Source organism: Nycticebus coucang, chromosome 10 (genome assembly GCF_027406575.1).
Source record: "Nycticebus coucang isolate mNycCou1 chromosome 10, mNycCou1.pri, whole genome shotgun sequence".
Classification (NCBI taxonomy): Eukaryota; Metazoa; Chordata; class Mammalia; order Primates; family Lorisidae; genus Nycticebus; species Nycticebus coucang.
In genome coordinates this window covers 106,780,360-106,803,661 of record NC_069789.1, presented here as the reverse complement: position 1 = coordinate 106,803,661, position 23,302 = coordinate 106,780,360, and the positions used below count along the sequence as shown (strand labels likewise).

General features: G+C 44.3%; 1 protein-coding gene and 1 non-coding gene across 4 annotated transcripts; both read right to left on the bottom strand.

Moving 5' to 3' along the window:
- Positions 1 to 1,055: 1,055 nt before the first annotated feature.
- ZNF329 (zinc finger protein 329) lies at positions 1,056 to 23,302 on the bottom strand. Of its 3 annotated transcripts, XM_053607425.1 has the most exons (3): positions 23,271 to 23,302; positions 21,680 to 21,867; positions 7,492 to 10,504 (listed from the first exon to the last, which is right to left on the bottom strand). In XM_053607425.1, exon 3 carries the CDS (start codon positions 10,494 to 10,496, stop codon positions 8,865 to 8,867), a length of 1,632 nt encoding a protein of 543 aa, XP_053463400.1. In that variant the 5' UTR covers positions 10,497 to 10,504; positions 21,680 to 21,867; positions 23,271 to 23,302; the 3' UTR covers positions 7,492 to 8,864. The 3 variants fall into 3 exon arrangements, 2 of the variants coding, with proteins under 2 accessions (XP_053463400.1, XP_053463401.1); XR_008383231.1 differs by lacking the exons at positions 7,492 to 10,504; positions 21,680 to 21,867 and adding an exon at positions 1,056 to 1,193 and having other exon boundaries at positions 23,271 to 23,299; XM_053607426.1 differs by lacking the exon at positions 21,680 to 21,867 and having other exon boundaries at positions 23,271 to 23,294.
- LOC128597786 (U6 spliceosomal RNA) lies at positions 2,696 to 2,802 on the bottom strand. Its single transcript, XR_008383346.1, has one exon. It is a non-coding gene; the product is annotated as a U6 spliceosomal RNA (small nuclear RNA).

Genomic DNA, 23,302 nt, shown 5'->3' with positions numbered 1-23,302 from the left:
AAGAACAAAACCCAAGCAACTTCAGGGAACGAACTGTCCAAGAAGAAGCCAGGCCTCTGATTTCCACTTCGATGCAAGCTCCTTAACACTTGCATCCCAGCAGCCCCAGACCTAGAGTTTGTAACGATTCTGGCTATTACTGCGTGAGGAAAGGATTTAAAGTAGAACAGGATCATGATCTGAGAGGCTCCCACTGGATTCTGGGGGAGGAAGAGGCAGGGGAGCAGGAAGGTGCCTGTACCAGGGAGAAGTGGTCGAATTCTGGAAACACCACAGAGACAGGGGCATGGAATTTTAGACAGGGACGAGGTGGGGGTTGGGGAGAAGAGAAACATGCAGGTGTTTTGAAGACTGTGAGCGGAAGGAGTCACCATGTATAAAACTAGGACTGGGTTTGGGGAGACCAGATGCTCAGCTTAGGACCCCAAAGCCTCAGATGCCTGTCTCGGGGAGGAGTCTGGGGTCTGCGGCAAGGGGCACAGAGCAGGTCAGAGGCCTCTGTGCCCAGCAGGGCAGGGGGAACCCAAAAGGGCAGGGTTCGCAGCGGGTGGGAAGGGGAAGAAGCCATCACTCAACCCCGAAGGCACAGGGAGGGGCCGTAGTCTCGGGGCGAGGGGCAGGACCAGGCTTGTCCTGGAGGAAGGACGGAACAAAGGAAAATGTTTTGGGAGTGGGTGCGGGAACAGGACTGGTAGTCTGAGCCCGAGCCCCGCGGAGAGAGAGAAGAGGCATCCATACGCCGTGGGGAGAAGCGACCTGCGCCGCAGAGAAGGGAGAGGACCCGGGAGTCCGAGCCCGGGTCAGGGAAGGAGGGATCCATTCCAGCCGGCGGGGAGGAAGGAAGTGGGTCCGCGTCCGCCCCACCTGGCACACCCCGGCCAGCGCCTCCCAGGGCAGGGTCGCCGCCCAACCTCAGCTTTCCTGGAGCCCCTGACATCCCCTATGCCCTGGTCTAGGCCTGGTCTCCGGGACCCCGGAGGGTGTGAAGGGAACCGAGGCCCCACGGGCTATAAGACTACAGACTCACCTCCCTCCGCCACAGGGTCCACGTTGGCGAACTCCGATCTCTGCGCATGCGCAAACGCTGGATGCCCGGATGTGGCCTCTCCCCGCGTTAGCGTCGGGGGCGGGTCCCGGCCGGAGGTCTGCCTGCTTGGACTTGGAGACTGGGTGCTTCCTGTGTCTTTGCTCCCCTATGAAGTTTAAGAAAGAAATGACGGAGTTTCTCTGGGACGCCCGGCTAACTACTGCAGACCAAGTTTGTGGTAATTTGTCACAGCAGCCATCACTTGGTACTGTAACAAATTACCGCAGACTTCCTAGCTTGAAACCATCCATTTATTCACCTGCAACTCTGGAAGCCTGAAGTCGGAAATCCCTTTCAGTGGGCTAACAGTCAAGGTGTTGACAAGGTGGGTTCCTCGAAGCTCTGTGGATTATTCCTTTCCTCACCTCTGTCAGCTTCCCAGGCACGTGGCCTCTTCTGCCACCCTCACAGCGCAGCTCTCCCAGCTGTTTACATCGTCACCTCTCCTCTGACTCTGAACCTGTCTCCTCTCACAAGGACTCTATTATTACACTTAAGGCCCACTTCCAGTAATATAGGATAATCTCGCCATCTCCAAATCCTTAACTTAATCACATCTTCACAGTCTCTTTGCCATGTAATGTAACCTTCAAAGATTCCGGAAATTAGGATGTGGACCTACTTGGGAGGTTAAGGTCAGCCTACCACAGGGATGGTCGTGTTAATGGAGGACAGCAGCCCAGCCTGCGGGAGGAGAGGGGATGCTTGAATGTTTAAAACTAGTTGTACTGGCCACCAGTCAGCAGGGCCTATAGGGGTGATGCGCTGCATCCCTGCAGTCCCCTCAGTCATTGCTTTGGGTGTCAGACTCCATGTGTTTTGGGGGCCTAAACCCTTACCCCTCCTCCTCCTATAACAAAAGGCCTACCTGGCCCCACTCTTGGGGGGGCCTCTGGAAAAACCCTTGCCTACCAGAACCTTCCAGCAAGCTGTAGAATCTTCCTCCCCCCTACACTCAGTATGAAAACAAGCCTCCAACCACCGTCGGTGCTTACGCCATCTTTGGCCATGCAGGTCTCTGTCCCCTTTTCATAAACGTAGCCTGAACCTCTCCCAGTCTGGTCTCCCATCACCTTTCATCATGGATGAACCCCCAGCATCCAGTTTTGGTGTGTCCAAAGCAAGGGCTGCTGCATATGGAGAGTTTTCCTTTAGCCCCAAGAGAACTGATTTTCCTAATTTGTATGAAAGCAAGGTGTGGGCTGGTGGTGACCCTGTCATTATCTTAGTGAGGTGCCAGCTGCAAGACTGCAGAGCACACCAGAGAAGGATTTTCTTTCTTTCTTTTTCTTTTTTGCAGTTTTTGGCCGGGGCTGGGTTTGAACCCTCCACCTCCGGTATATGGGGCTGGTGCCCTACTGGAGAAGAATTTTTTTTTAACAGCGTATTAGCTTTCTATTGCTGCCATAGGAAATTACCACAGATCTGCTGAGCACAGTAGCTCACACCTGTAGTTCCAGCCACTCAAGAAGGAAAGGCAGGAGGATTGCTTGAGCCCAGGAGTTCAAGACCAGCCTGGGCAACATAGGGAGATCCCATCTCAAAAACAAAAGGAAGAAAATCACCACAAATTTAGCAGGTTAATGTAACACAAATTTTTTTTTTTTTTTAAATATGGAACACTTCACGAATTTGCGTGTCATCCTTGCGCAGGGGCCATGCTAATCTTCTCTGTATCGTTCCAATTTTAGTATATGTGCTGCCGAAGTGAGCACAATGTAACACAAATTTATTATCTTATAGTTCTATAGGTCAGAAGTCCAGGTGTCTTGCTGTAATCAAAGTGTTAGCAGGCCTGGGCTCTTAAGAGGCTCTGGGAAAGACTCCATTTGCAGGACCATTCAGGTTGTTGGCAAATCCAATGTTGCTGTAGAACTGATGTCTGTATTTCTTGCCATTTTTTGGCCAGCTGTCAGCTTCTAGTGGCCACCCACATTCCCTGGCTCATGGTCCCTCCAGCTTTAAAGCCAGGAACAGTTGAGTCCTTCACACACTGCAATTCTCTCTACCTTCTCCTTCCTCAGCATCTGACTCCAGCCAGAGTTCTATGCTTTAAGGGTTTGTGTGTTAGATGGGACCCAGCCTGATAATCCAAAATGACCTCCTATCCATCCTGTGTCCCACTTATCTCTCTCCATGACTGCCAGGCTACAAGGAATCAATCTGGAATTCACCCAGTCCACATATCACAGCTTCCTCTTTGGTCAGGAGCTTCCACTGTCTTATATGGATTACAGTAGCACCCCCATGCACAGTGTCACTTGTTACAGATAGCCACGGTCAACTGGTCTGAAAATATTAAATGGAAAATCCAGAAATAAACAATTCATGAGTTTTAAATTGTGTGCTGTTCTAACACACACACATTTTTTCTTTTTTTTTTGAGACACAGTCTCACTTTGTCACCCTCAGTAGAATGCTGTGGCCTCATAGCTCACAGCAACCTCAATCTCTTGGGCTCAAGCAATTCTTTTGCCTCAGCCTCCCCAGTAGCTGGGACTACAGGTGTCCACCACAATACCCATATAATTTTTAGAGGCGAGGTCTCACTATGCCTCAGGCTATTCTCAAACCAGTGAGCTCAGCCAATCCACCCACCTCAGCCTCCCAGAGTGCTAGGATTACAGGTGTGAGCTACCACACCCAGCCCTCCCACACACACATTATGAAATAACAAAATGTCATGCTGTCCACTCCACCTGCCCAGGACATGGATCAACCATGCTGCATTATGCCACCATCCCACTAGTCATTTTGGTTACCAGGTTGACTGTTGCAGTATCGCTGTGCTTGTGTTCAAGTAACACTTTTATTTATTTTTTATTTTTATTTTTTCAAGTAACACTTTTAACTTTTCTTTTCTTTGTCTTTCTTTTTTTTTTTTTTTTTTTTTCTTTGAGACAGTCTCACTCTGTTGCCCAGGCTAGAATAGAGTGGCATCATTGTAACTCACAGCAACCTCAAACTCCAGGCCGAAGTGATCCTCCTGCCCCTATCCACCACACCCCAACCCCCAGTATCTGGGACCACAGGCATCCATCACACCCAGCTAATTTTTCTATTTTTAGTAGAGACAGAGTTTCACTCTGGCTCAAGTTGGTCTCAAACTCCTGGCCTCAAGTAGTCCTGCCTTAGCCTCCCAGAGTGTAAGGATTATAGGTGTAAGTTACCACACTTGGCCAAGTAACCCTTATTTTATAAATTAAACTTTGTCATAGGTATGTATGTATAAAAAAACATAGTCAGCTCTCTGAATCTGTGGGTTCACCCACAGAATCAATCACCCTTGGATTGAAAATATTTTAAAACTTGCACTGAATACAGACTTGTCTCCTTGTCATTATTCCATTATGTCATTATTAACATAACATTTGCATTGTATTAGGTATTATAAGTAATGATTTAAAGTATATGAAAAAATGCGCCTAAGCTATATACAAATACAATGCTATTTTATATCCAGAACCAATCCTTCACAGACACCAAGGGATAACGGTATATAGGGTTATCTGAGCTTTTAAGCATCCACTGTAGGTCTTGAAATGTATCCCCCACGGATATGGGGGACTACTGTCTTTTCATTACAGCAGTGATTCCTATTCATTTGGAAAAAACTTTTAAAAAAAGGAGCAAGGGAAAAACAATTCACACAAAACCACATGGACTCTCTCCAATTCTCTGGTTGAAACCCCTTCTTCAGGGTGTTTACCCTCTGGCCACAGCTGGTCTGGAGATGAGCCCCCATCCCAGAATCTGGAACGTGGAACCAAGAGGCAGGGACGCTGCTAATTTTAACACTAGAACATATCCATATCTTACTAGAAGCAGCAGATGCCAAAGTGGCATGCACAGCCCACAAACCCTGGGTGTTTCTAGACAGTCCACTGGGTATTTATGTGTCTTAAAATACATGTTACTACAAAGACATAGGTCTGTGATGTCCTGTCCTGGGAACGTGAGACCATTTTTTCTTCACAATGGGGATCTTTCTTGTAAAAGTAAGAACAAGAAATGCGTACACCTCAATCTCAGCAACATTCTAAATCTGGGCTGGATAACACTGCCAGGGGGGCCATCCCTGGCCTCCACTAGACACAGGTAGCTTTCCCCCAAACCTTTGTCATAACCACCCAATGTCTCTATATATCCCATGGGGGCAAAATCACCCCTGGATAAGAAACACCTCTCTGGAGTGGAATGGACAAATATGTCAAAGCGTATGCATACTGCAGATTTCACATGGCACTGAGAAGTAACTGCAGCTCTGTGCAGCAACATGGACAAGTCTAACACATGAGGCTGAGCATTAGCATACGTCCCTGCAATTCCTTCACACAAAGCACGCACAGTGAGGCAGACTTTACTCAAGGGGGCCGCTACTGTGGGGTTTTGTAGTAAGGCTTTAGAGAGACTGACTCAACACTGAAAGCAGACCATGGTGAGAAGATATTGTGGGTGGGGGCGAGGAATTCTGATATCAAGGGTGGAAGGAGAACTTTTGCTAAACTTGCATACATGCACATATTTTTACATGGCTATAAAGACAGTAAACCTATCTTATCAACTTAGCAAGATTCTTGCTTAATCTAGATCCTACAAGGACAAAGGATGTCCAAGGTCAGGCCTCATAAAGCAGAGGGCTCAAGGGAGCCTGATTACAGTTGGGCTGAGCAAAGAGTCAGGATACTTTTCTTTACATGGGTTACAAGACAAACACACACACCTTCAGACAACCTTCTGGAGAACACCAACCAGTCAGGGTCCCTCCTACTTGCCTCCCCACATGGTAGCCAGGGTCCCCAGGACACAGCACCGCCCTCTTCTTACAGAAGTGGTCCGGTGAAGGGCCTGACTGGTCTGCACCTCATGAAATTCTCACCTTGCCATCTCTGCCTCCAGATGCATGGGGGACTTACTTTCCCCAAATGCCTTCCCAGGGCCATTCTCTTCCCTTCCACATCCATCGCTCACCTCCTCTCTTATCTCCAGGACTGGAGTTAAGCTGCCCACCCTGCCCTGTGACACAGCTACACAGGCTTGTGCAGGTCAGCTGCATCTTAGGGGGAAGTATGTGCCGTGGAGGTTGCAGCCAAGATAGCAGACAAGAGAAAAGGCATGGCTGGGAGGGATAGCCGCCTGAAGGCCCTCCCTGGGTGGCCTGAGGCTCAGGTCCACAGACTGAGAATTGTGGAAATACCAGGTCACAGTCAGAGACTCTCAACACTTCCCCATCCCAGGGAGTTTTCCCATTGCAGTCCTGCATGTTAGTCATCCTCACTGTCCAACCAGCTGCACAGCAGAATCCTTTTAAGCCCCTGAAATTTCAGCTAAAATACAACTTGAAGTTCTGCCCACCTTTAGGACCAAAAGGAGTATTTGATGAAGAAATCTGGGGACAAGACAGGTGTACATCAGTGAGAGTGTCAAGAATGACACTGGACTAAATCTGCAGAGGGATATTCTTGGACATCGCACCTTGACCCTCTTCCTTTCCCTTCCTCTCCCATCTCCTGGCTTGCTTATCTAGGGGGTGGTTGGACATTTACCTAGGAAGTGTGGGCTTGGAGAGGAAGATTCTCTAGGGCAGACAAACTTGTTCCACATTTCTCCATTCAGCTAACACTACTGGAAAGAGGCCACATACCCTGCACTGAAGCATAACACTCCCAGAACTCAACTCCAACAAACTTAAGGATCAGTTTGTTGGACTGATCTTACCCACTCTTTTAAGAATCTGATGAAAAGGACCCTCTTCACAGAAAGAAAAGGGCACCTATACACCTGGCCCAGCCAGTCTTCACAAACGCCTGCCCACATATCTGAGGGCCACAGGACAGCCTGCACTGCAGGCAGGTGAAGCTTATCTGAGGTTCCCCCTGTCAGGGAAGGGCACTCACATGGAGAAGTCCCAGATGCCTGCCTGGGTTTCTACTCAAGCAACTCATAACCTTTACTTAGCTCAAAGTGGCTTTCACCCAGACCCTCCCCACATAGGAACCAGGAAATAGGAGACATGGGCAACTCAGAACTCACAGGAAACCCACTAACAGGTTCTGAGGCTGTCAACCAGCTTGTTTTACACTTGGCCAGCACAGCACCTCCTCAGAAAGGACTTCCCAGGGTCATCCCAGACTCCTCTGCAGCCTTCTCTCCTCCACAATGAACTCTTCATAGTCCAAGTCTCTAAGAAGAAAATGAATCTCTTGCCCTGGGCTGTGGGATGCTCTGCCTGGTTGCCCCTGTGCATGCTTCTGGCTGCCTTGCATCCCGGATCTAGCCTCTACTAGCAAAGAAGTTTCAAAGAAACCTCCAGTTTACCTTTTGACTTCACTTCAGTCATTATCAAATTATTATACCAAAAATGTATGACTTGTAATAGAAAAAGATACACAATTCCAGTCCTATAAAGAAACCAGACATTTATTTATCTCCACCATCCACTTCCAATCTACATCCATACATGCACATATGTTTACATGGCTATAAAGACAGTAAACCTGTATTATACCGCCTTTTCATCACATAATACGCATTTTCAACATGGCAAAAAAAAACCTTTATAATTAAGGTTCAGAGAAGCTGAATGGAACAAATTTGAATCCTAAATGAGTAACAAGGGCACTGAGGTGAGGGGGTGATAATGTAAACATAACTACTCAGTATTTTTTGTTTCTACAACTAAAGAAACAAATTGTGTTTCCTGGAAGCAGCCCTCCCATCTTAGCATGAGCTTTTCTTAGTCTTACGAGGGACAATTTCACTGTTTATTCACAAGCCATTTCTTCATTGAGTTTCCCTTTCTGAAACAGGTCCTCAGTGTTCAGACAGGATTATAATACAGAAATACATTCAAACAGCAAAATCTATTACAATTCTGTGGGTGAAGTACTGTAGGCAATCTCTCACCAGTACATGCTTGTTGATAAAGACAGTAAGAGCTCCTGCCAAAAAGTTCTTTTCCTGATTTAAAAAACTTTGATTCTACTAAAAGTTTATGTACAATAAGGTGGAAACTCCTATTAAAGGATTCCTCATATTGATTACCTACTGAACACATTCACAAGTTCTTTCTGGTTTAAGCATTCTGATGCAGAAATGGATGGACATCTCAAGGGGAAGTTCTTTCCTCACACTCATGTTTTATTCCAGTATATGTGCTGTCACGTTTGATATGGACTGAATCATCCCTGAAGCTTTTTTTTTTTTTTTGAGACAGCCTTATTTTGTCACCCTTGATAGAGTGCCATGGCATCACAGCTCACAGCAACCTCCAGCACTTGGGTTTAGGCAATTCTCAGTCAGCCTCCCAAGTAGCTGGGACTACAGGCACCTGCCACAACACCTGGCTATTTTTTTGTTGCAGTTTGGCCAGGACTGGGTTTGAACCCACCATACTCCGTGTATGGGGCTGGCACCGTACTCATTGAGCCACAGGTGCTGCCTCACTGAAGCTTTTTCTACATTTCTTACCATCCTTTGTTGTTTCCAGACCAAAATGAACAAGAGTTAACAATAAGGCTATGGAATGTCTTCATCAATTCACTGGATAGCTTAAAGAATTTTGCTGGGCATAAAGGCTCACACCTGTAATCCCAGCACTGTGGAAAGGCAAGGCAGGAGGATCACCTGAGGCAAGGAATTCATGTCCAGCCTGTGCAACACAGCAAGACCTCATCTCTTAAAAAAAACTTTACTGACCAGGGAGACGTCCCATCTAAGACACACCTCCTTCATGTAGAATTCTGAGAGCACATTGGAAGAGTGTAGCCCACATGCATTATGTTTCCATGGGCTTATTTCCGGGGTGTGTTCTTTGATGTCGGACAAGAGATGAGCTCTTTCTGAATGTTTTCCCACATTGAGGACACTGGCTGAGTCCCTCCCTGCTGTGAAGTCTCTGATGTACTGCCAGGTGAGAGTTCTGCTTGAAGGATTTCCCACATTCTGAACACTGATATGGGGTCTCCTTAGTGTGAATTCTCTGGTGCTTGGTCAAACAGGAGCTGTCCCTGAAAGCTTTGCCACATTGATTACACTCATAGGGCTTCTCACCAGTATGAGTCCTCTGGTGCCGAATGAGGCCTGCAATGTTCCTGAAAAGCTTCTGACATTGATTACAGCCATAGGGCTTCTCACCAGTATGAATCCTCTGGTGCCTGATGAGGTATGCACTCTCAATGAATGTTTTCCCACACTCTTTACATTCGTAGGGTTTCTCTCCAGAATGGATCTTTTGATGTACAATAAGGTGAGAGTTTCGATTGAAGGACTTCCCACACTCTACACATTCAAAGGGCTTTTCTCCAGTGTGAGTCCTCTCATGCTGGGTGAGGTATGAGCCATCTCGGAAAGCCTTTCCACATTTGCTACACTCATAGGGCTTCTCACCTGTATGGATTCTCAGATGCACAGTAAGGTGGGAGATGTCAGTGAAGGGTTTCCCACACTCGTTACACCTATAAGGTTTTTCCCCTGTATGAGTTCTTTGATGCAAGATCAGGGATGAATTTCTGTTGAAGGTTTTTCCACATTCTACACATTCATAAGGTTTCTCACCTGTGTGAATTCTCTGGTGTTGTGTTAAAGCTGACCCATCACTAAATGCTTTCCCACATTTATTGCATGTATAAGGTTTCTCGCCTGTATGGATCCTTTGATGCACTATCAGGTTGTAGTTCTTGGAGAAGGATTTTCCACACTCATTACAGGTATAAGGTTTCTCTCCAGTGTGAGTTCGGTGATGCAAAACAAGGGAAGAGTTCCGTTTGAAACATTTGCCACATTCAGTACATTTATACTGTTTTTCTCCAGGGTGATTCCTCCTGTTTTCATTAAGAGATGAGCTCAGGGTAAAAATGTCCCCGAAGTCCTTACCCTCATACAGTTTCTTGCCTCTTTTAATTATTTTCTGATGGCCAAGGGAGGTAAAATGGTTAAAAGATTTAACACTTTCTGGGTATTTATAAGATCTCTCTCTCATTTGACTTCTTCCAAATTGAACAACTTCTGTGGAATAGTTGAGGGCTTTTTCATAGGCATCACTGTCACCAGTTCCCTTAGCTGCATAACTTTTGGGACAACTGTGTAAGGCTGAGTTGCAATCCAGACTTCTAACATCTGAATCATGTACATGAAAACCATTTGTCATAGGAACTGTCTGGGATGGTGAAAGGTGTGAACTTGCATTCAAATGCCCCCCAAAACCAGGATATTCACAAATTGCTTTCTGAGTCCCTACTTTCTCTGGAGTTAAAGCTGATTGCCTTAAATGTCTGTTGTGGTTGTCACAGTCCCAACCATCCTCCCCTAGAAGGGAGAAACAGGGAACCTCCCTTGGAAATCCTTCCATTTCTACAGCACAAGATAGTTTTTCTTCAGGAACATTCTGGGCTGTCATTTTCAGTCTCATGCCGCAGGCTGAAAAGGAAAGAAAGGAAAAGGCAGGCTTAGGTATATGAAACTGCATCTGGAAAAGAAAAGGAAAATGACGATGGCTTAGTGTACACTTTTACTTGTTTTCCTTTTAAAATGTACATCTATACAAGGGGAAGTAAAATGAGAGCCAAGGGCAGATTTGAATGAAGTCCCACAACATTTTCATCTTCCTGAAGAACAGGCAGGAGGAATGACATTAGGGATAAATATCACCAAGAGGATTATTTTGGTATGTGAAAGGACAGACTGGCATCATGGGTCACACTGTAATTCCACCTTGCCCACTGCACTGGTGTCCCCATTGTCCACCACACAAGTGTACACATTCCTGATGCCCCAATATCACAAGGTGCTTATAACATCACTGCAAGAGCAGTTCTCACCCTAACCCTGTGGTCAACGTTCTACATTCATGGATGAGACACACCACAAGCTCAATGGCTTGAAAATTATGGGTCTAAGTCCAAGATCTGTCCGTTATCGCCCTGCAGGGTTATAAGGAAAACTGGACCATGTCTGAGGAAAGTTCTGTAGCAGGGAATGAAGATCATTTCATATGCAGACGCTTGTGTCTTCATCGTTATCAACTTTCTTCTCACCACCCTCTCCTACTTTGACTTCATAATATTAAGACAAACAGTTCCATATATTTTTTAAGGTAAAATGAAATTAGGCCCAGGCCTCAGAATATAAATACGGTAGAACATCTGTAAATTGATCACCCAAGTGACTGTAACAAACTAGTCAACATACGGAACTAAGCCTACTGTGCTGAAACATAAATGTGGTGCACATCTGGTCTATGAAAATTAGGTCAACTTAAGGAAGCAGTCAATGGAAGGAAGTGGTCACTATGGAAGTACTTTCAAATTTCAGATGGATAAAGACCTCAACATAAAGTCAAAGTTATGTGCTAGGTGCAGTGGTCTAAGCTTGTAATCCCAGCAATTTGGGAGTCTGAGGCAGGAGGATCACTTAAGTTTAAGAGTTCAAGACCAACCTAGACAACATAGGAAGATCCTGTCTCTACAAAAGACTTAAAGAAAATTATCTGGGTGTAGTGGTGCACACCTATAGTCCCAGATATTCAGGAGGCTGAGGTGAGACGATAACTTGACCCCAGGAGTTGGAGGTTGCAGTGACCTATGATGACACCACTGCACTCCAGACTAGGAGACAAAGCAAGACCCTGTCTATAACAATAAAACAAAACAAATCATGTAGTATGCTTTCATTAGTGGTGCAGACCTTGATCAACAAAGCTTAACAAACAAAAACCACACAGATGAGGATTAACAAGTTTAACATTAACATTTAAAATTTCCAGGCCAAATGTGGTGGCTCACACCTGTAATCCTAGCACAATGGGAGGCCAAAGAGGGAGAATACCTTCAGTGCCAGAGTTTCAGACCAGCCTAAGCAAAAGTGAGACCCCATTTCTACTAAAGATAGAAAAACTAGCGGGGTATTGTGGCAGGCACCTGTTGTTCCAGCTGCTCAGTAAGCTGAGGCAGGAAGATGGCTTGAGTCCAGGAGTGAGGTTGGTGTGAGCTAGGACAATGCCATGGCACTCTCACCTGCTTGTACACTAACTGGATAAACAGCATGAGTGGCACTTCAGAACAAGTATGTTATTCCAGCTGTAGAAAGATTTAGAATGGCTCCCACCATTAACACCTTATAAGTAAAGACAATAAAAAACAGTCTAAACATGGAAAATACGGGAGTATTAGTATAATTGTACTTTTACTGTTTACCATTAACTTGACTAAAATTGCCTACAGTAAAAAGATATCTGAAGGGGTGGCGCCTGTGGCTCAGTGAGTAGGGCGCCAGCCCCATATACGGAGGGTGGCGGGTTCAAACCCAGCCCTGGCTGAACGGCAACCAAAAAATAGCTGGATTTTGTGGCGGGCACCTGTAGTCCCAGCTGCTTGGGAGGCTGAGGCAGGAGAATCGCAAAAGCTCAAGAGCTGGAGGTTGCTGTGAATCCTGTGACGTCATGGCACTCTACTGAGGGCAGTAAAGTGAGACTGTCTCTACAAAAAAAAAAAAAAGATATCTGAAGATAAGCAATCTCACTTGTCAACCTAAGACTTAAGGGAAAGGACCATGGACAACAGAAGGTGGAAGAAAAGTGATAATAAAAATAAGAACAGTAGGGCGGTGCCTGTGGCTCAAGGAGTAGGGCGCTGGTCCCATATGCCGTAGGTGGCGGGTTCAAACCCAGCCCCGGCCAAAAACCACACAAAAAAATAAATAAATAAATAAGAACAGTGGCTCCGCCTGTGGCTCAAGTGGCTAAGGCGCCAGCCACATACACCTGAGCTGGCAGGTTCGAATCCAGCCCGGGCCTGCCAAACAATGACGGCTGCAACCAAAAAACAGCTAGGTGTTGTGGCGGACACCTGTAGTCCCAGCTAATTGGGAGGCAGAGGAAGAAGAATCACTTGAGCCCAGGAGTTGGAGGTTGCTGTGAGATATAATGCCATGGCACTCTACCCAAGGCAACAGCTTGAGGCTCTGTCTCAAAATAAATAAAAAAATAAACAAACAAATAAAAATAAGAACAGAAATTAGAGAAACAAAAAAACAAGAAAACAGCTGAGATTGGCTTAGTGCCCATATCACAGTGGTTATGGCGCCAGCCACATTACACCAAGACTGGCGAGTTCAAACCTGGCCCGGGCAGCTAAACAACAATGGCAAATGCAACAAAAAATTGCTGGGCATTGTGCCTGGCACCTGTAGTTCCAGCTACTCAGGAGGCTGAAGCAAGAGAATCGCTTAAGCCCAAGAGTTTGAGGTTGCTGTGAGCTTGATGCTATGGCACTCGACTGAGGGCAACAGAGCAAGACTCTTTTTAAAAAAAAAAAAAAGAAGAAGAAAGAAAAGAAAACAGCTGAGAAAATAAATAAAACCAAGTCTATTATTTGAATAGACATATCTTTGGCCAGGGTGATCATAAGAAAAAGCAAGAAGGAAAGTTGTGAAATGGAGATTTATTATAACTAAGAAACAGTAAAAAGTTACCAAAACGACAAAGTTGAATTTATCCTAGGAATGCAAGGACTTTGAAGAATCAGACGTGTATCTCTTTCTTTCTTTCTTTTTTTTTTTTTTTTGGAGACATGGTCTCACTTTGTCACCCTCAGAAAAGTGCTGTGGCATCATAGCTTTCAGCAACCTCAAACTCTTGGGCTCAAAATGATTCTCTTGCCTCAGACTCCCTGGTAGCTGGAACTACAGGAACCTGCCACAAGGCCTGGCTATTTTTAGAGACAGGGTCTCACTCTTACTCAGGCTGGTCTCAAACTCTTGAGCTCAGGTAAAACACCTGCCTCAACTTCCCAGAGTGCTATGACAGAACATCTCTTGATGCAATTCCCCCTATTGCCAAATTAAAGAAGACAGCAACTTTATACCTCATCACAGTACATTCAGAAAGTAATAAAAAGTAATCTCACCCAGACTCGTGATCAAACTACTCTCACATTAAAGTAGTAGACCTCTTTACTCTATCTCTATAAATTCAGAAAGTACTTTAAGGAAAGCTCAGGCTCCTAATGAAAATTACTTTTCTTTCTTTTTTTTTTTTTTTAGAGACAGAGTCTCACTTTGTTGTCCTTGGTGGAGTGCCATGGTGTCACAGCTCACAGCAACCTCCAGTTCTTGGGCTTAAGGTGATTCTCCTGCCTACACCTTCCAAGTAGTTGGGACTATGGGTGCCCGCCACAACACCCAGCTATTTTTTGGTTGCAGTTTGGCCAGGGCTGGGTTTGAGCCCGCCACCCTCGGTATTTGGGGCCAGTGCCCTACTCACTGAACTCCAGGCACAGCCCTCCTGATGAAAATTCTTAACTGGGAACACAGGGAATTAAGGTGAACATCATACCTAAAGAGGAAGCACAAAAACATTCACTTTCAAACCAAGGCCAAGACCTCAGACACTGGCTATATCCACAACATTCAACAGGGGAATGGGGCCAACTGGTCAGGAGAACCATGCTTACAGCTGCCATTCCTAGACACCACAAGGACTTTTCCCACTGAGAGGACATCCTGAGGCTGCCATGCTATATCTCCTGTGCTGAGGCTTTGGAGTAGACAGTGGCCTGTGATCATCCTGTAAAAACAAGACTTAAGAGCTTCTTCCAACAGGTATATGAAGGGGAGAATACATGTATATGGTTAAAAGAAATGAGATGATCAGACACATACATGATGATATCATTTAGGAAAATAATTTAGACACATAAAATATTCTGGAAGTAAAAATATAATAATAACTTGGCAAGACATCTACCAAAGCTGTGATCGTGACTGTCCTGGGGACAGGGAGGGGAACTGGCCTTGAGGAGCATTTCATCTAAAGTAGGTCCTTCCCTGCTGTAGGAGGTAGGCAGGCTGAGTTCCCCATGGGCCCTACAAGCCAGGATAAAGCATGCAAGCAGGCCACCCCTGTACTAATTGAGAAGAAAAGAGTCTGAAGGCTGCCAGACAGGAGAATGTTTGTGTGACTATCCCTACATGGGGAAATCAGCAGTATAGGTAGGCTGAAAACATCAATTAGTAGTTTAGATTAGGGAAGCTAAGATTTCTTCCTCAAGTGATGTGGCTTGCTCTCCTCCCTCTCTTTTTCTTGCATTGAGTTATCTGGCTGCTTCAGATATTCCATTGCCCTATATCCCTGTTTATCCTACCATTACCCTTTCTTTACCCAACCTTCCTGGGGGCAGCAAACTCCCTTCTCTCATTTTTTAACCTTGACTGCTGTCCATTCTTGCATGTTTACTCTGTCGGTATACCCTTCAAAAACCCCATGAGGTAGAACTGGCTGCTGCATTGTTTCCAGGCTGCCACTTGGCACATAAAACAGTGTATGCCCTTTCAGGTTTCCAGGCTTTATGCTAGAAAATCAGTGTAAAGTCTCTTGATTGTTTCAAGACCATATCCCTTGCTGACCACTGTCCCAGCTTGGGGTCCATGGGAATCCCAAAACCTTCCTTTCTACCTTCTGGGCTAGTCAAGTAAAGTACTGCAAGTGGAGAAGCCATAATGATATCTTTAACTAGTTGTGATCAGTTAGTTGTAAAAAGCATTGCACTCAGACCAGCCAGATACCTCCTTTGTTGAAGACATAAACATCACCAAGAAAGTAAAGAAACAATCCACCAAATTGGAGAAAACATTTATATACTTGTTCTAGAATATATAAAATTCTAGTATCTAGAATATATAAAACTCTTACAACTCAATAATTCTTTGCCTCATCCAATTTCACTGAAGACAACAGAATTCTGATGGTCCTATTTATTTTAATCCAAATAGTCTTCAGCACCTGACCACTCCTTTTATCAAGTAGGGTAGCTATACCAGAGCATTTAAATACAGAAACATGTATTTTGAATACAAATGCATTTCCTTTTATTGATTCCCTGCATGTATTTAGGGCTCTAGAATTTTTGAAATTACATATTTAATACTACCTGTAAATTAAAGATGCACTGAAAAATACTGATCATAAAGAGGACATTATGCAAAAATCAAGGCAAAATGAATCATAAGCCTAAATATAAAAGCTAAAATTTTACAATTCCTAAAATAAAAATACAGGCGTAAATCTTTAGAAAAGTGGACAAAACATCAAAAGCACAAGTAACAAAAAAACAAATTAATTAACTAAAAGGAAACAAATTGGACTAATCAAAATAAAACCTTTTGTACTTCAAGGAATGTCACTAAGAAAGTGAAAGACAACCCACGAAATGAAAGAAAATACTTGTAAATCACATGTTTGATAAGGGACTGGCATCCAGAATAAATCTTTCACTTTAATAATAAAAAGATCAATAGTCCATTTAATAAATGGACAAAAAAATCTGAACAGGCAGTAGTGCAAAGATATACAAATGGCTGATAAACAAATGATTAATATCATTAATCATCAGAGAAATGCAAATCTAAATCATGAAATGCCACTTCACACCCAATAGGGCGGCTATAATCGGTTCATCTCTGAAGTTAGTTATCCCGTGATAAATAAAACTGTCTGTCCATAAAAAAACTTGTATACAATGTTCACAATAGCATTATTCATAATATCCAAAAAGTGAGACTCGGCACCTGTGGCTCAAGAGGCTAAGGCACCAGCCACATACACCTGAGCTGGCGGGTTTGAATCCAGCCCAGGCCCACCAAACAATGATGGCTGCAACCAAAAGACAGCCGGGAATTGTGGGAGGCAGAGGCAGGAGAATCGCTTGAGCCCAGGAGTTGGAGGTTGTGGTGAGCTGTGATGTCACAGCACTCTACCCAGGGCAACAGCTTGAGGCTCTGTCTCAAAAAAAAAAATAAAATAAAAAGTAAAAAATAAAAAGAAACATAAACATAATATCCAAAAAGTGAAAACAACTTAAATGTCCATTAACTGATGAATAAACAAAACGTGGTAATATATAATAGGTTATTCATACATAAAAACAAAAAGTACGGATATATGCTATAGATGGATGAATCTTGAAAACATTTTAAGGCTCGGTGCCTATAGCTCAGTGGCTAGGGTGCCAGCCACATACATGTGAGCTGGTGGGTTCAAATCCAGTCCAGGCCTGCCAAACAACTACAACCAAAAAATAGCTGGGTGTTGTGGCGGGCACCTGTAGTCCCAGCTACTTGGGAGGCTGAGGCAAGAGAATCACTTAAGCCCATGAGTTTGAGGTTGCTGTGAGCTGTGATACCACGCACTCTACTGGAGGCGACAAAGTGACTCTGTCTCAAAAAAAAAAAAAAAAAAAAAAAAACATTTTAAGTTAAAAGAAGCCAGACCATATGTTATATAGCTTTTTTTTTTTGGAGACAGAGCCTCAAGCTGTTGCCCTAGGTAGAGTGCTGTGGCATCACAGCTCACAACAACCTCCAATTCCTGGGCTCAAGTGATTCTCCTGCCTCCGCCTCCCAAGTAGCTGGGACTACAGGCGCCTCCCACAACGCCTGGCTATTTTTTTGGTTTCAGCCGTCGTTGTTTGGTGGACAGCAGCTGGATTTGAACCTGCCAACTCAGGTGTATGTGGCTAGTGCCTTAGCCGCTTGAGCCACAGACACTGAGCCTGTTATATAGCTATTTAACCGAAAATGTCCAAAATAGGAAAATTCACAAGACAGAAGATGGATACACAAGCTAGTGAATACAATAAAAACCACTCAATTATATACTTAAAAGAGTGAATTGTATGTCATATGAATTATATCTCAATTAAGTTGTTTACAAAAATAAATGTGTGTTGAGCTTATCAAGGTCAGAACCACTGGTCTAGGTCCCATACGGCATATTTCTGATACTTTTAAGAGCATAAATGGGAGAAATAACAGTTTTTCCATGGATGTGCTGAGCCTGTGTAGAATTCCATTTTCAGACACTCAACCTCTGAAGGGCGGAAGGATCCATTCAAGGCCTGGTGTTTGAATACTTGAAATCAACAGTTGCCAGACATCAGCTGTTCATGCCCATCCACAAGCCTCTCATATCATTGTCTCTGGAGCACCCATGATAACATTTACTTTACTTGTTGAAAACTCATTAACAGAAATAAATCATTAAAAAAAAAAAAAGAAAGAAATCATTTGCTACTACCTTTAACCCATCCTTATAAAGTTAGCTATTTGATCACCAAGAGTGACAAACTCCATTTTTCAAGACTGATTGCTGACAGCTTTCCAGCCCTCCCCACTTCCCCCCTCTCCTCCCCAACATCTAAGCAAGTTAACAAGAAAGTCAGTGTTTTCTCCTTGGTGTTGGTGGGAAGTTCAAATCATGCAAGCCTCAAAAAAGGCAAAGCCACATCCATCCCAGTCCCACTCTCTAATCACAATAAAAGCCCAGCCAGTCTCCTTTTCCTACTTTATCAAGCTATTTTAGATAGCTTAGAAAGTCCTGCCCTGTTCTCTGAATAAAGCTATACCACAAATAAATCTTCTACCTATTAGGGTGTATGTGTGGCATTATCAGTTTCAACATCAGAACCATATTTAAGTAGAAGTCCTTCTTACCTGTCCACAGAGGCCACAACACCTAGTTATTTTTTATTTCACATTAAAGTACATGGATATTATTATTTTATTTATTTATTTATTTATTTTTTTGTAAAGACAGAGTCTCACTTCACTGCCTTCGGTAGAGTGCCATGACATCACACAGCTCACAGCAACCTCAAACTCTTGGGCTTAAGCGAGTCTCTTGCCTCAGCCCCCGAGCAGCTGGGACTACAGGCACCCACCACAATGCCCGGCTGATATTATTATTTTAAATGTAAGAGTTCATTCACAAGGTTAACAGATGCCATAAATCATAAGCACTACCAGGGAAGGGATTTGGGACAGTTAACTTATGTATATAGCCCAAGTGGCACATAGTAAGCAGTCAATAATCTACTAAATGAATAATGGTCAACACCCCTAAACAATACTTTCCTAAAATAACCATTTAAAAATATTTTAAAATTCCGGGAGGCTGAGGCAAGAGAATTGCTTAAGCCCAAGAGTTAGAGGTTGCTATGAGCTGTGACACTACAGCACTGTACAGAGGGTGACATAGTGAGACTGTCTAAAAAAATAAATAAATAAAAATTTTACAATCTTATACAAAACAGAAAAAGCCAACAAAAATCAGACATTATCTTTGTGGCAAGAATTTGAAAAAGATGGCTAGGCATGGTGGTTCACGACTATAATCCTAGGACTCTGGGAGGCTGAAGAAAGTGGATTGCTTGAGCTCAGGAGGTCTAGATCAGCCTGAGCAAGAATGAGACCCCATCTCTTACAAAAAATAAAGAGTTTGAAAAAGTTTACTGAAGATCCCAAAGGACACGTAAGTAAGTAGAAAGCTAGACCAAATAGACAGATGAGAGGGGCCCAATACTGAAATCATGACAACTTGCACTGTCGCAAAACTAACCTGTAAAAGCAATGCCTTCCTAATGCAAATCTCTGGAAGAATTTCACTAGAACATGACAAAATTCACACAGAAGAGGACAATCCCTGAAATACCCAAGACAACTCCTTTAAAACAAAAGGAAGAGGATCTTGGAGTTACTCTGCCAAAGTCAAGGCTTTTCCTAAAGTTCCAATAACCAATCAGCCCAAGGAAGGTATGGGGAAGGACAGAGAGCCCCATACCCATAAACTTGGAGGGCGATGGTAATTTGGTAAGTGGTAAAGACAGACTCACACATAAGCAAAAGTAGAGATGCCTTTTAGTGTCTTTTCAGATGAGAAAATAATTACAAATCCTAATTTACATACACTCTCATACATACATGCTTATAAATTCTAGATGGAACAAGAGACCTATATGGTATGAAGAAAAAAAAATTTAGAATGACTAGAATAAAATGTAGAACTATAAAATATTACTGAGTTAGGGTAGAAAAGAGTTTCTTTTTTTTTTTTTATTTTGTAGAGACAGAGTCTTACTTTACTGCCCTCGGTAGAGTGCCATGACGTCACAGGACTCACAGCAACCTTAGCTCTTGGGCTTCCGCGATTCTCTGCCTCAGCCTCCCGAGCAGCTGGGACTACAGGCGCCTGCCACAATGCCTGGCTATTTTTTTGCTACAGTTCGGCCGGGGCTGGGTTCGAACCCACCACCCTCAGTATATGGGGCCAGCGCCCTACTCACTGAGCCACAGGCCCCACCCAGAAAAGAGTTTCTTAACCACCAAAAGGCACAAAACATAAAAAGACGTGAAGCATCACATTATATCAAAATTAATAATGCTCCATGCATAAAATTAAAACAAAAAATTAAAAAACCCAAGGAATTAAAAGTACTAATCCAAAGACTACTTAATAATTACAAAGGGGGAAAACGTAGAGGGCCCTGGCTGATGGTACTTTAACCACATGATCCAAAGTCACCACCACCAACCTCGCATGCCTCCTGATATGACAGCGGTTCTCAACCTGCGGGTCGCCACCCCTTTTTAACAACGAAAATACACTGCAGCATTAGGAAGATTGAGAACCACTGTGATATGATGTACCAAGAAAGACGAGATTTCACTTAGGTAATGTCCTGCCCAAGATAGAGATCCTGAATTTAATTATGAGAATATCAACTGAATCCAAAGAACCTACAAAATAACCAGATGGGGCTTTTAAAAAACATTGTCATGAAAGAAAGAGAAAAGAGTATATCCTTTAAGTCTGAAGGAGACTAGGAAGACATTACAAATAAATTTAATACATAGGCCAGGGTACAGTAGCTCATGCCTGCAATCCTAGCAGTTTAAGAGGCTGCTAGGCCAGGAGTTCAAGACCAGCCTAGGCCACACAGCAAGAAGACTCTGCCTCTACAAAAAATAAAAAAATAGCTGGGCATACTGGTACATGCCTATAGTCCCAGCTACTTGGGCAGCTGAGGCAGGAGGATCACTTGAGCCCAGGAATTTGAGGATTGCAGTGAGGTATGGTGATGCCACTGTACTCTAGCCTGGGCAACAGAACAAGAGTGGGGAGAAGAAAGGGAAGGGAAGGGAGGGGCAGAGAGGAACAGGATTTTGCAGTGGATCCTAGATCAAAACAAATACAAAGAATCCGCCCACATATAGAGTTCTATATTAATAATAAAGTACTTGGGTGGATCAGCTCCTGTCGCTCAGCGGCTAGGGCACCAGCCACATACAGCAAAGCTCTCGGGTTCAAACCCAGCCCCCGCCTGTCAAATGACAACTCCAACCAAAAAATAGCCAGGCGTGTGGCAGGCGCCTGTAGTCCCAGCTATTTGGGAAGCTGAAGCAAGAGAATCGCTTAAGCCCAGGAGTTTGAGGTTGCTGCCAGCTGTGACGTCACAGCATTCTACCAAGGGCGATATAGTGAGACTCTGTCTCTAATAATAATAAAGTACTTAGTTGTGATCATACCACCTCGGTTTTGTTTAAGGATGTTCTTGGTCTTAGGAGATCCAGGATGAAGAGTCATGGTGTCTACAATACTTTCAGTAATTCAGCCAAAAAACTAAGTATACATAAATAAATGTGTGAATCACACCTGCTTGTACATACACCCTGCATATTTGTGTGTGTACAATGTAAAAAGAGATCATATATGCATGTGTTTAGATAAAGCCAAGGTGGAAGAATGCAAATAACTTATTTTACCTTGAAGTTACTCCAACTTTTATGTAAGTATGACACTTTCCAAATAAAAAGTTAGGTGAAGAGATATAGCCGGGGGTTGTGGCAGGCGCCTGTGGAGGCTGAGGCAAGAGAATCGCTTAAGCCCAAGAGTTGAAAGTTGCTGTGAGCTATGACACCAAGACACTCTATCCAGGGCAGCTTGAGACTGTCTAAAAAAAAAAAAAAATGGGATGGATATTGAAGGAAACAACCTTAGAATGAAGGCAAGTCACCTGTTGTGAAGAAAAGGAAAAACAGACAAAAACTGAGTATTCAAAAACGTAGTTTTTATAGGCCTGAGTCACTAAAACAACTTTTTTTTTTAATTGGCAAAGAATAATGGATGTTTCCTCAGTGATGGTAATTTTGATAAAGGTTTAGGTTGCATTTGTCAAAATTCATCCGATGATGCACTGAAGATCTGTGCACTTCACTGAAAGCCAACTTTGGCTCAGAAAATTTTTTTTTTTTTTGTAGAGACAGAGTCTCACTTTATGGCCCTCGGTAGAGTGCCGTGGCGTCACACAGCTCACAGCAACCTCCAACTCCTGGGCTTAAGCGATTCTCTTGCCTCAGCCTCCCGAGTAGCTGGGACTACAGGCGCCCGCCACAACGCCCCGCTATGGCTCAGAAAATTTTTAAAAAGCAATATTTAAGTCTAATCCATGTTGAGCATGGTGAGATGTTTAAAGGGCAAGTACAGTGATACCAGCAATTTACTCTGAAACGTATCCAAACAAAGCTGGATTAATGGATGTCTAAAAGGATGGACAAAAGAAAAATATGGAATACAGCAAATAAAAGAGACGTTAAGGGGTCGTCACTACACAAGCCTTTCAGCTATTCTCTCTCTCTCTCTATATATATATAATTACTTTATTTTAAAGTAAACAAAATATCAGAAGCAGGCAAAGAAAATAAACCACTAAACCAAGGAAGACAGCGAAATGGCCAATAAGCAAATGGAGGAAAAACCCGCTGCCTCCCAGCAAACAGTAGTAAACTGTAATTTTGCAACTACCAGATGGAAAAAGAAGACAGGCGAACTGACGCCGTCAGGAACTCAGCGAGAAATGGAACAACTCTAGGGGTCAAGGCCGCCAGTTCCTTCCACTTAGCAGCAGAAGAGGTCGACCTAGGAGGCCGCCACGGCCAGGCCATGGCACCCGGCAGGGTCTAACGACACAGTCCCAAGAGAGAACTCACGAGCGACGCAAACGAAAGGGCAGGGGCGCCAGCACCAGCTCCCGGAGACCCACCCGCAGTGGTGCGCCCACGCAGGCCAGGGGCAACCTCAAGGTAGGGGGCACCCATGCCAGGCGGGAGCGTTCGCACTCGCCGGTGGCGAACCAACTCGCCAGGGACCCGCCACACCCGCCAGTGGCGTCCACACCTGAGAAGAAAGCGGTGCACCGGCCCCGACCTCTGCCCTGGCGACCCGGACAGCTGCGTGAAACCCCCGCAGAAGTGTCGCTCACCACCCCACTGGGACCCAGAGGAACCCCACCCCCAAACTCCGTCCTCTAGTGAGAAATGGAGGCACCGAAAGATGAGAGGGCGCGGCGAGACTCACCGCGGGGAACCGGCAGCACCCAGGTTCAGCGT